Consider the following 12,462-nt stretch of genomic DNA (forward strand, 5'->3'; position numbering starts at 1 on the left):
ATGTGCATGTGTCTGCTCAAACGGTCAGAAACAGACTCCATGAGGGTGGTATGAGGGCCTGACGTCCACAGGTGGGGGTTGTGCTTACAGCCCAACACCGTGCAGGACGTTTGGCATTTGCCAGAGAACACCAAGATTGGCAAATTCGCCACTGGCGCCCTGTGCTCTTCACAGATGAAAGCAGGTTCACACTGAGCACGTGACAGACGTGACAGATTCTGGAGACGCCGTGGAGAACGTTCTGCTGCCTGCAACATCCTCCAGCATGACCGGTTTGGCGGTGGGTCAGTCATGGTGTGGGGTGGCATTTCTTTGGGGGGCCGCACAGCCCTCCATGTGCTCGCCAGAGGTAGCCTGACTGCCATTAGGTACCAAGATGAGATCCTCAGACCCCTTGTGAGACCATATGCCGGTGCGGTTGGCCCTGGGTTCCTCCTAATGCAAGACAATGCTAGACCTCATGTGGCTGGAGTGTGTCAGCAGTTCCTGCAAGAGGAAGGCATTGATGCTATGGACAATTGAGCACATCTGGGACATCATGTCTCGCTCCATCCACCAACGCCACGTTGCACCACAGACTGTCCAGGAGTTGGCGGATGCTTTAGTCCAGGTCTGGGAGGAGATCCCTCAGGAGACCATCCGCCACCTCATCAGGAGCATGCCCAGGCGTTGTAGGGAGGTCATACAGGCACGTGGAGGCCACACACACTACCGAGCCTCATTTTGACTTGTTTTAAGGACATTACATCAAAGTTGGATCATTCTGTAGTGTGTTGTTTTCCACTTTAATTTTGAGGGTGACTCCAAATCCAGACCTCCATGGGTTGATACATTTGATTTCCATTGATAATTTTTTGTGTGATTTTGTTGTCAGCACATTCAACTATGTAAAGAAAAAAAGCATTTAATAAGATTATTTCATTCATTCAGATCTAGGATGTGTTATTTTAGTGTTCCCTTTATTTTTTTGAGCAGTGTATATAGAAGCTTGAAATGGACTAAATGGTCTAATTGACTCAACAACCAAAAACTTTCAGTAATGAACCCGAATATCAATAGTTAGTTTTGGTTCTTTATCAAAGTTAGCCGTCTTATTGATAACGCAACCCCCTCTCAAGATAACATATGCAAACGTAAACAACAGAGAAAAATGCAAATAGCACTTGATTAACACACACACACACACAAACAGGGAAAATGCACAAAGACAGAGTTTTGATACACTCCCCTCCATGTGTATTTAGACAGTGAAGCTAAATTACAGAACGGCACCTTTTTATTTAAGAACGTTATCATACATATCTGTTTTTACCGTAAAAAATAAAATAAAAAAATGAAAGCACTCTATGGATCTTGTCCCGCCCATTTAAAGTCATGATGAGTTGGACAAAATTCATTTATAGTGTATTAAAGTAGTCGAAAGTCTGGTACCCATATTCCTCGCACTCATTGACTACATCAAGCTTTTTCAGTCTAAAAAACGTGTTGGATGCATTTGAAGTTTGTTTTGGTTGTGTTTTTTGCCCAATAGGCCGTAAATGGCGAATAACATATTGGAGTCACTTTTATTGTAAGTAAGAATAGAAGATGTTTCTGAACACTTCTATACTGAACAAAACATATAAAACGCAACATGTAACAATTTCAACGATTTTACTGAGTTATAGTTCATATAAGGAAATCAGTCAATGTAAATAAATTCATTAGGCCCTAATCTATGGATTTCACATAACTGGGCAGGGGCACAGCCACTGCGGAACCAGGCCCAGCCGATCAGAATGAGATTTGCCCAACAAAAGGGCTTCATTACGGACATCAGTTTCATCAGCTGTCCTGGTGGCTGGTCTCAGACAATCCCGCAGTTGAAGAAGCCGGATGTGGAGGTCCTGGGCTGGTGTGATTACAGGTGGTCTGCCATTGTGAAGCCGGTTGGAAGCCACTCCTCTGTAAAAAGGCACATGACAGCCCGCTTGGAGTTTGCCAAGAGGCACTTAAAGGACTCTCAGACCATGAGAAACAAGATTCTCTGGTCTGATGAAACCAAGACTGAACTCTTTGGCCTGAATGCCAAGCGTCACATATGGAGGAAACCTGGCACCATCCCTACAGTGAAGCATGGTGGTGGCAGCGTCATGCTGTGGGGATGTTTTTCAGCGGCAGTGACTCTGAGACTAGTCAGGATCGAGGGAAAGATGAACGGAGCAAAGTACAGAGAGATCCTTGATGAAACCTGCTCCAGAGCGCTCAGGACCTCAGACTGGGGCGAAGGTTCACCATCCAACAGGACAATGACCCTAAGCACACAGACAAGACAACGCTGGAGTTGCTTCGAGACAAGTCTCTGAATGTCCTTGAGTGGCCCAGCCAGAGCCCGGGATTGAACCCGATCAAACATCTCTGGAGATACCTGAAAATAGCTTTGCAGCAACACTCCCCATCCAACCTGACAGAGCTTGAGAGGATCTGCAGAGAGGATTGGGAGAAACTCCCCAAATACAGGTGTGCCAATTTTGTAGAGTTATACCCAAGAAGACTTGAGGCTGTAATCGCTGCCAAAGGTGCTTCAACAAAGTACTGAGTAAAGGGTCTGAATACTTATGTAAATGTGATATTTCAGGTATTTTGTGTATATATATATGTGCACAAATTTATAAAAACCTGTTTTTGCTTTGTCATTATGGGGTATTGTGTGTAGATTGATGAGGGGGAAAAAAACGTTTTAATCAATTTTAGAATAAGGCTGTGGGCCTCCAGAGTGTTGCAGCAGTCTAAGGCTCTGCATCGCAGTGCTTGAGGCGTCACTACAGACCCGGGTTCGTTCCCAGGCTGTGTCATAACCGGCCGTGACCGGGAGTCCCATAGGGTGGCACACAATTGGCCCAGCATGGTCCGGGTTAGGGGAGGGTTTGGCCGGGGGTGCTTTACTTGGCTCATCACACTCTAGTAGAATCAGGAATTCCCCAGGGCAGCTGTCTAGGCCCCTTACTTTTTTCAATCTTTACTAACGACATGCCACTGGCTTTGAGTAAAGCCAGTGTGTCTATGTACGCGGATGACTCAACACTATACACATCAGCTACTACAGCGACTGAAATGACTGCAACACTTAACAAAGAGCTGCAGTTAGTTTCAGAGTGGGTGGCAAGGAATAAGTTAGTCCTAAATTGTTCAAAAACTAAAAGCATTGTATTTGGGACAAATCATTCACTAAACCCTAAACCTCAACTAAATCTTGTAAAGAATAATGTGGAAATTGAGCAAGTTGAGGAGACTAAACTGCTTGGAGTAACCCTGGATTGTAAACTGTCATGGTCAAAACATATTGATACAACAGTAGCTAGGATGTGGAGAATTCTGTCTATAATAAAGTGCTGCAATGTATTCTTATCAACACTATCAACAAGGCAGGTCCTACAGGCAATAGTTTTGTCGCACCTAGACTACTGTTCAGTCGTGTGGTCAGGTGCCACAAAGAGGGACTTAGGAAAATTGTAATTGGCTCAGAACAGGGCAGCACGGCTGGACCTTGGATATACAAAGAGAGCTAACATTAATAATTTGCATGTCAATCTCTCCTGGCTCAAAGTGGAGGAGAGATTGACTTCATCACTACTTGTATTTGTGAGAGGTATTGACATGTTGAATGCATCGACCTGTCTGTTTGAACTACTGGCACACAGCTCAGACACCCATGCACACCCCAGAAGACATGCCACCAGAGGTCTCTTCACAGTATTGTAATGTTATAAAAATGTATAACACTCTTAATTGTGCAAGGCTACTTACTTACTTATATAATCATTTACATTTTGCAATATGAAAATCTTATGATGAACAACATCAGAGTGTTTATCCTTGTATCAAATCAAACAAAGCTCATAATCAAAACCAAATACACATTTTAAAATATTTCATCTGATTTTAGAAATGAAAAAAACCAAAGCAAAAGTAAACTTAATTTGGTTTCATATATACAATTTGATTTCATGAGGACTAACCAAAACACAAATTCTCAGTCAAAAACACAAGTCAGAACACAGCCTCTCTATTCTCTCATGTGATTTCAGGTCCTCTGACTGGGAAAATGTCTTTCCACAAAGAGAGCAGTGGTATGTCTTCTCCTCCTTTGTATGTATTCTTTCATGCTTATTTAGGTGCCTTAACCAGTTAAATCTCTTTCCGCACTGGGAGCAGTGGTAGGGCTTATCCTCTCCTTTGTGTGTCCTGTCATGCGTATTCAGGGCTTCTAACTGGGTAAAACTCTTTCCACACAGGGAACATTGGTAGAGCTTTTCCTTATTTTGTGTGTGTATTCGCTCATGCGTTTTCAGGGTCCCTAACCACCTAAAACTCTTTCCACAATGGGAACAGGGGTAAGACTTCTCTCGTGTGTGTGCTTTCTCATGCAGTTTCAGGCTCCCTAACCCCCTAAAACTCTTTCCACAGTGGGAACAGCAGTAAGGCTTCTCTCCTGTGTGTATTCTCTCATGCGTTTTCAGGCTCACTAACCAACTAAATTTCTTTCCACAGTGGGAACAGCAGTAAGGCTTCTCTCCTGTGTGTGTCCTCTTGTGCGTTTTCAGACTCTCTAACCATGCAAAAGTAATTCCACATTTGGAGCAGTGGTAAGGCTTCTCTCCGGAGTGTATTCGCTTGTGTCTTTTCAGGCTCTCTAACTGAGTAAAACTCTTTCCACACTGGGAACAGTGGTAAGGCTTTTCTCCTGTGTGTATTCTCTCATGTGATTTCAGGTGTTGTAATCGGAAAAAACTTTTTCCACACTGGGAGCAGTAGTGTCGTCTCGCTGGTTTGGACGTCTCTGGGTCTGGTTCCCCTGATGGACTCTTCCGTCTGTCAGAGTGAGAGTCTGGTCGCTCTCCTGCTAAAGACAAACAAAGTATTTAGTTAAATACTAAACAGAGACCTGAATGAAACCTCTGTGTGATTAAACTATCTTCCTATGTTGTTTAATGGGTGGTAGGTAGACTAACGGTTAAGAGCAATAAAAAAATTACATCAATTTTAGAATAAGGCAGTAACGTAACAAATTTTGGAAAAAGTCAAGGTGTCTGAATACTCTGAATAAATTCCTCTTGTTGATAAAACAAGGTTTGGATCTAGGCATCCATATATATCCCTGACACATACAATGGGACAGTGGTCACTAATATCCAAAGCAAATACCCACCTCCCAGCATATTTCTCTGGAGTATTTGTAAATAAGAGGTCAATCAAAAGTCGACTTCGTAGGGTCCTTTAAGTTTGGACGAGTGGGCTTTTGTAATCAGCTGGGACAAATGTAGACTAGTACAAAAATCCTCTAAAAACAGTCAGCATCCTGCGTTCCCCATGAAAGATTAAAATCTCCAGCGATCAACACCTCTGGGGTAGTAAAAATGGCAATTAAATCAGTGAGTTCCTTTAGTACACACTTCCTGGTGGAGGGTGGGCGATACATTCCTACAACTGTTCTTTTTTTAGTTTGAACCCAACTGAAGACTTAAAGCCAGAACACTTCAAATAGTTGAGGACTGGAGGTCGCCTTTAACAGAGACACAGACAGAAGATGATTTGTGTAAATAGCAACACCACCACCTTTAGTCTTTCCTATCAGCCCTAAACACATTGTAACCATAGCAACCTCAGAGTCCAGGGTTTCATCGGTTAACCAGGTTTCAGATTACAATACAAAATATCAGGGTCTGCCTGAGAGGTCCAGATCTTGGACATGATCCATTTTTAGGTGATAAACCACGAATGTTAAGATGTAAAAATGTCAAATATTTTCTAAAAATCACACAGAGTTTCAATACAAGTCAGATTACTTTGAGAATTCAGAACAACAGGAGACTCAAAGATTGGATTATACCTATTAGGAAAAGACAAAGTAGGAATAGCAATTACATTTCTCCGCTTAGCACCATTAGGCATGTCACCCCTTTCAGATACAACACGTGGAACTCTCACAGTGACCAATGAGGAGATGGTAAAAAATGACTTGCATGTAATGCTAATATTGCCCTCACATCAATTTAGCTGACCAAGAACCTTTCCCAATGTATGACGACAACACCCGGGAGCCATTTTCACCCAGGTGAATTCCGTCTTTCCACAAAGTAGCCAGGCCTATTCCAGGAGGAGTCAAAATTGTCGACGAAGGGACATGCCCAAGTCCTTGGTCAGACGCATTTAACCACTGGTGAAGAGACCAAAGACGGCCTAAACACTCAGTCCCACAACAGTGAGGAGATGGAATTGGGCCAGAGACAATTATATGTTCTGATAATTTCTGAGCATTCTCTAAGAGCTGTAAGAAATTGTATCTTAGCTTTATAGAGTTCAGATTTGCATAATATCATTAGACCCAATATGCAACACAACAGTTTTCAGAGCAGGAATCTGTTTCTAGACGGTGGGCATGACTTCTGATGAATCCAATACCCCCTAGCTCCAGGAAAACCAGTTGTATGGGGGTATTTTGGACTTCCACCGATCTAACCATGGAACCTCCCATTATAATGGTGGACGGCTGTTGTCCATTTCGAGCCGGAGCCCCCAAGACCAACCCTCACCAGGGGCTCTTCAAGACCAACCCTCACCAGGGGCTCTTCAAGACCAACCCTCACCAGGGGCTCTTCAAGACCAACCCTCACCAGGGGCTCTTCAAGACCAACCCTCACCATGGGCTCTTCAAGACCAACCCTCACCAGGGGCTCTTCAAGACCAACCCTCACCAGGGGCTCTTCAAGACCAACCCTAGCCTCACCAGGGGCTCTTCAAGACCAAGCCTCACCAGGGGCTCTTCAAGACCAACCCAACCCTCACCAGGGGCTCTTCAAGACCAACCCAACCCTCACCAGGGGCTCTTCTAACTCGCCCCCCACAAATGACAGGAACACCTGTACTTCATCACCTCCCTGATGACTTCCCCTTTATCTAGCGCTCCGTTCTGGACTTAATCACCTCCCTGATGATGACTTCCCCTTTATCTAGCGCTCCGTTCTGTACTTCATCACCTCCCTGATGACTTCCCCTTTACCTAGCGCTCCGTTCTGTACTTCATCACCTCCCTGATGACTTCCCCCTTTCCCTAGCGCTCCGTTCTGTACTTCATCACCTCCCTGATGACTTCCCCTTTACCTAGCGCTCCGTTCTGTACTTCATCACCTCCCTGATGACTTCCCCTTTATCTAGCGCTCCGTTCTGTACTTCATCACCTCCCTGATGACTTCCCCTTTATCTAGCGCTCCGTTCTGGACTTCATCACCTCCCTGATGACTTCCCCTTTATCTAGCGCTCCGTTCTGGACTTCATCACCTCCCTGATGACTTCCCCTTTATCTAGCGCTCCGTTGTTTTCCCCCACCAGGCAGTATTATTTATACTTCCGGGTTATTTACTATCATGGCTACCCAGACTATTTACATTGTCCCCCAGTCTTTTACGCTGCTGCTACTCTGTTTATTATCTATGCATAGTCACTTTAACTCTACCCACATGTACATATTACCTCAATTACCTCGACTGACCGGTGCCCCCGCACATTGACTCTGTACTGGTACCCCTTGTATATAACCTCCCTACTGGTATTTTATTTTACTGCAGCTCTTTAATTATTTTTTATTTTTTACTTATCTATTTTTTACTCAACACATATTTATCTTAAAACTGCATTGTTGGTTAAGGGCTTGTAAGTAAGCATTTCACTGTAAGGTGTTGTATTCTGCGCATGTGGCAAATACAATTGTTTTGGATTTGTATCGTTCCATGTTCTTCGTCATTAAACTCACTAACTGCATTTGCTTCCTGACTCCTACGTAATGTTACACATATTCCTAGCGCGCAATGACTACATTAAGCTTGTGACTGTACAAACTTGTTGGATGCATTTGCTGTTTGTTCTGGTTGTGTTTCAGATTATTTTGTGTCCAATTATTTACAAAAATACTTTTATGTCCGGAATCTCGCAAACCCACTAGTCTGTCAGCAGCGTCTCTGCGGTTGGTCTGCTGAGCCCGACTCCGAGCTGGGGAAGTTCGTTTCACGTCTCAGTGCCGTGACTCGCGAGAGGGTGGAGTGGTGAATGTGCTGCTAAAACTAACGTAGCGGGCGTAAAAAAGAAACGCGATGTGCTGCTAACAAGGAAAATCCGCGGGGGCGCAGGCGAACATAACGAACAAAAACCTGTTCATGATTCCTCTCATTTTCAAAAGAGGCGCAATTAGAGCTCGGATCAAGAATATAAAACGTTCTGAGTTTTCATCAACGCAGGGAACGCAACAATAAGAGGGTAGACGCTGTTTCACAAAATAAAACGGTGTTTACAGTCCACTACATCCCTGGTTTTAATGTCTGAATTCCACGGTTCCGTCTGAGTTGTCCGCTTTGCTCATTTGATTAAAAAAAACAGACACATTAGTTCAACAAGTGTTGAGTTTGTGTCCCTGTTTAAGCCAATACTCACTGGTGTTAATCAGATCTTCTGTCTCCTCTTCATCTCCCAATACGTCTTCCTCCTCCTCTTTTATTGAGATGGCCTCCTCTTCCTCTTTCACTCCAAAAGGTTCTTTCTCTTCCTTCACTGTAACATCCTCCTCCTCTTTCAATGTTATAGCCTCCTCTTCCTCCTGTTTTATTCTAAAAGCGTCCTCCTCTTCTTCTTTTATGATAATGTTCAGCCCAGAGCTTCTTTCTCAGTCCAGCAGACCTCTTCTTCTTTAGCAGGAGGAGAGTAGCTTAGTGAGCTCATGGTCGGGGATGTTAGCTAGTTAGCATTAGCCACTAGCCTAGTGCTAGGCTCAGTATCAATCTTAACACGTTTTTTACAAAGTTAACAAGCAAATTACATTCAAGTAAACCAGTAGATACTTAAACAGAATAGTGTTTAAAACACTGAGATTAATATACACAAAAGTTGCCAAAGAAACGTCAATATTTCGGTTTTATGTTGGCTAGCGAGGTGGTTGAATCAGTAACAGTGTTGTTGATGAAGAAGCGTCCCGTCCACTAGATTATACGTCACGCAAGAAGAATCACCTGAAAGACTCACATCTCCATCTGCTGACTGGAGTGGGTAACGAAGTTTAGTAAAATATTCACTACTATGTTTATTCTGTCAGAAATCATTGCAAAACAACCAGATCTCATGTTGTTTTCACATAATTCTTACCAGTACTTTTCTCTATGCTGTGACATTTTTGTTTTGTTTGTTTAATTTAATATTATCTTATGGTGTTCTTGTCTATAACTGTGCTGTACTCTGTCATGTATTTGTACAGTGGGGAGAACAAGTATTTGATACACTGCCGATTTTGCAGGTTTTCCTACTTACAAAGCATGTAGAGGTCTGTCATTTTTATCATAGGTACACATCAACTGTGAGAGACGGAATCTAAAACAAAAATCCAGAAAATCACATTGTATGATTTTTAAGTAATTAATTAATTAAATCGGCAGTGTATCAAATACTTGTTCTCCCCACTGTATGTTTTATGTGTACCCCAGGATGAGGAGCTGCTACATGAGCAATAGCTAATGGGGATCCTAATAAACTAAATACACTTAGAAAATAAAGCAGAATCAATGAGGGAGGCAGTTTACTAAATATTCTGAGGGGGAATACATTACAAAAATATACACTGCTCAAAAAAAATAAAGGGAACACTTAAACAACACAATGTAACTCCAAGTCAATCACACTTCTGTGAAATCAAACTGTCCACTTAGGAAGCAACACTGATTGACAATAAATGTCACATGCTGTTGTGCAAATGGAATAGACAACAGGTGGAAATTATAGGCAATTAGCAAGACACCCCCAATAAAGGACTGGTTTTGCAGGTGGTGACCACAGACCACTTCTCAGTTCCTATGCTTCCTGGCTGATGTTTTGGTCACTTTTGAATGCTGGCGGTGCTTTCACTCTAGTGGTAGCATGAGACAGAGTCTACAACCCACACAAGTGGCTTAGGTAGTGCAGCTCATCCAGGATGGCACGTCAATGCGAGCTGTGGCAAGAAGGTTTGCTGTGTCTGTCAGCGTAGTGTCCAGAGCATGCAGGCGCTACCAGGAGACAGGCCAGTACATCAGGAGATGTGGAGGAGGCCGTAGGAGGGCAACAACCCAGCAGCAGGACTGCTACTTCTGCCTTTGTGCAAGGAGGAGCAGGAGGAGCACTGCAAAATGACCTCCAGCAGGCCACAAATGTGCATGTGTCTGCTCAAACGGTCAGAAACAGAGTCCATGAGGGTGGTATGAGGGCCTGACGTCCACAGGTGGGGGTTGTGCTTACAGCCCAACACCGTGCAGGACGTTTGGCATTTGCCAGAGAACACCAAGATTGGCAAATTCGCCACTGGCGCCCTGTGCTCTTCACAGATGAAAGCAGGTTCACACTGAGCACATGACAGACGTGACAGATTCTGGAGACGCCGTGGAGAACGTTCTGCTGCCTGCAACATCCTCCAGCATGACCGGTTTGGCGGTGGGTCAGTCATGGTGTGGGGTGGCATTTCTTTGGGGGGCTGCACAGCCCTCCATGTGCTCGCCAGAGGTAGCCTGACTGCCATTAGGTACCGAGATGAGATCCTCAGACCCCTTGTGAGACCATATGCCGGTGCGGTTGGCCCTGGGTTCCTCCTAATGCAAGACAATGCTAGACCTCATGTGGCTGGAGTGTGTCAGCAGTTCCTGCAAGAGGAAGGCATTGATGCTATGGACAATTGAGCACATCTGGGACATCATGTCTCGCTCCATCCACCAACGCCACGTTGCACCACAGACTGTCCAGGAGTTGGCGGATGCTTTAGTCCAGGTCTGGGAGGAGATCCCTCAGGAGACCATCCGCCACCTCATCAGGAGCATGCCCAGGCATTGTAGGGAGGTCATACAGGCACGTGGAGGCCACACACACTACCGAGCCTCATTTTGACTTGTTTTAAGGACATTACATCAAAGTTGGATCAGCCTGTAGTGTGGTTTTTCCACTTTAATTTTGAGGGTGACTCCAAATCCAGACCTCCATGGGTTGATACATTTGATTTCCATTGATAATTTTTGTGTGATTTTGTTGTCAGCACATTCAACTATGTAAAGAAAAAAAGCATTTTAATAAGATTATTTCATTCATTCAGATCTAGGATGTGTTATTTTAGTGTTCCCTTTATTTATTTTTTACAAACAAAGTATTTAGTTAAATACTAAACAGAGACCTGAATGAAACCTCCATGTGATAAAACTATCTTCCTATGTGGTTTACACATAGGAAGATAGTTTTATCACATGGAGGTTTCATTCAGGTCTCTGTTTAGTATTTAACTAAATACTTTGTTTGTCTTTAGCAGGAGGGAGACCAGACTCTCACAGCAGGAAGAGTCCTTCAGGGGAACCAGACCCAGAGACATCCAAACCAGTGAGACGACACTACTGCTCCCAGTGTGGAAAAGTTTTTTCCGATTACAACACCTGAAATCACACGAGAGAATACACACAGGAGAAAAGCCTTACCACTGTTCCCAGTGTGGAAAGAGTTTTACTCAGTTAGAGAGCCTGAAAAGACACAAGTGAATACACTCTGGAGAGAAGCCATACCACTGCTCCAAATGTGGAATTACTTTTGCATGGTTAGAGAGTCTGAAAACGCACAAGATGACACACACACAGGAGAGAAGCCTTACTGCTGTTCCCACTGTGGAAAGAAATTTAGTTGGTTAGTGAGCCTGAAAACGCATGAGAGAATACACACAGGAGAGAAGCCTTACTGCTGTTCCCACTGTGGAAAGAGTTTTAGGGGGTTAGGGAGCCTGAAACTGCATGAGAAAGCACACACACGAGAGAAGTCTTACCCCTGTTCCCATTGTGGAAAGAGTTTTAGGTGGTTAGGGACCCTGAAAACGCATGAGCGAATACACACACAAAAAAAGGAAAAGCTCTACCAATGTTCCCTGTGTGGAAAGAGTTTTACCCAGTTAGAAGCCCTGAATACGCATGACAGGACACACATAGGAGAGGATAAGCCCTACCACTGCTCCCAGTGCGGAAAGAGATTTAACTGGTTAAGGCACCTAAATAAGCATGAAAGAATACATACACAGGAGGAGAAGACATACCACTGCTCTCTTTGTGGAAAGACATTTTCCCAGTCAGAGGACCTGAAATCACATGAGAGAATAGAGAGGCTGTGTTCTGACTTGTGTTTTTGACTGAGAATTTGTGTTTTGGTTAATGCCACATGAAATCAAATTGTATGTATGAAACCAAATTAAGTTTACTTTTACATTGTTTTTTTCTTCATTTCGAGACATGAACATGTCTAAAATCAGATGAAATATTTTAAAATGTGTATTTGGTTTTGATTATGAGCTTTGTTTGATTTGATACAAGGATAACCACTCTGATGTTGTTCATCATAAGATTTTCATATTGCAAAATGTAAATGATTATATAAGTAAGTAAGTAGCCTTGC

At 43.6% G+C, this 12,462-nt stretch overlaps 1 protein-coding gene and 1 pseudogene across 1 annotated transcript; one reads left to right on the top strand and one right to left on the bottom strand.

Moving 5' to 3' along the window:
- Nucleotides 1-3,675: 3,675 nt before the first annotated feature.
- LOC123485716 (zinc finger protein 239-like) lies at nucleotides 3,676-5,198 on the bottom strand. The gene is made up of 2 exons (XM_045216830.1): nucleotides 5,189-5,198; nucleotides 3,676-4,879 (listed from the first exon to the last, which is right to left on the bottom strand). The coding sequence occupies exons 1-2, from the start codon at nucleotides 5,196-5,198 to the stop codon at nucleotides 4,017-4,019; spliced, it is 873 nt and encodes a 290-aa protein (XP_045072765.1). The 3' UTR covers nucleotides 3,676-4,016.
- A 1,302-nt stretch (nucleotides 5,199-6,500) lies between these two features.
- On the top strand, nucleotides 6,501-12,247 carry LOC123485717 (annotated as a pseudogene).
- The last annotated feature ends 215 nt before the right edge of the window (nucleotides 12,248-12,462 follow it).

Source organism: Coregonus clupeaformis, unplaced genomic scaffold, assembly GCF_020615455.1.
Source record: "Coregonus clupeaformis isolate EN_2021a unplaced genomic scaffold, ASM2061545v1 scaf0813, whole genome shotgun sequence".
Lineage (NCBI taxonomy): Eukaryota > Metazoa > Chordata > Actinopteri > Salmoniformes > Salmonidae > Coregonus > Coregonus clupeaformis.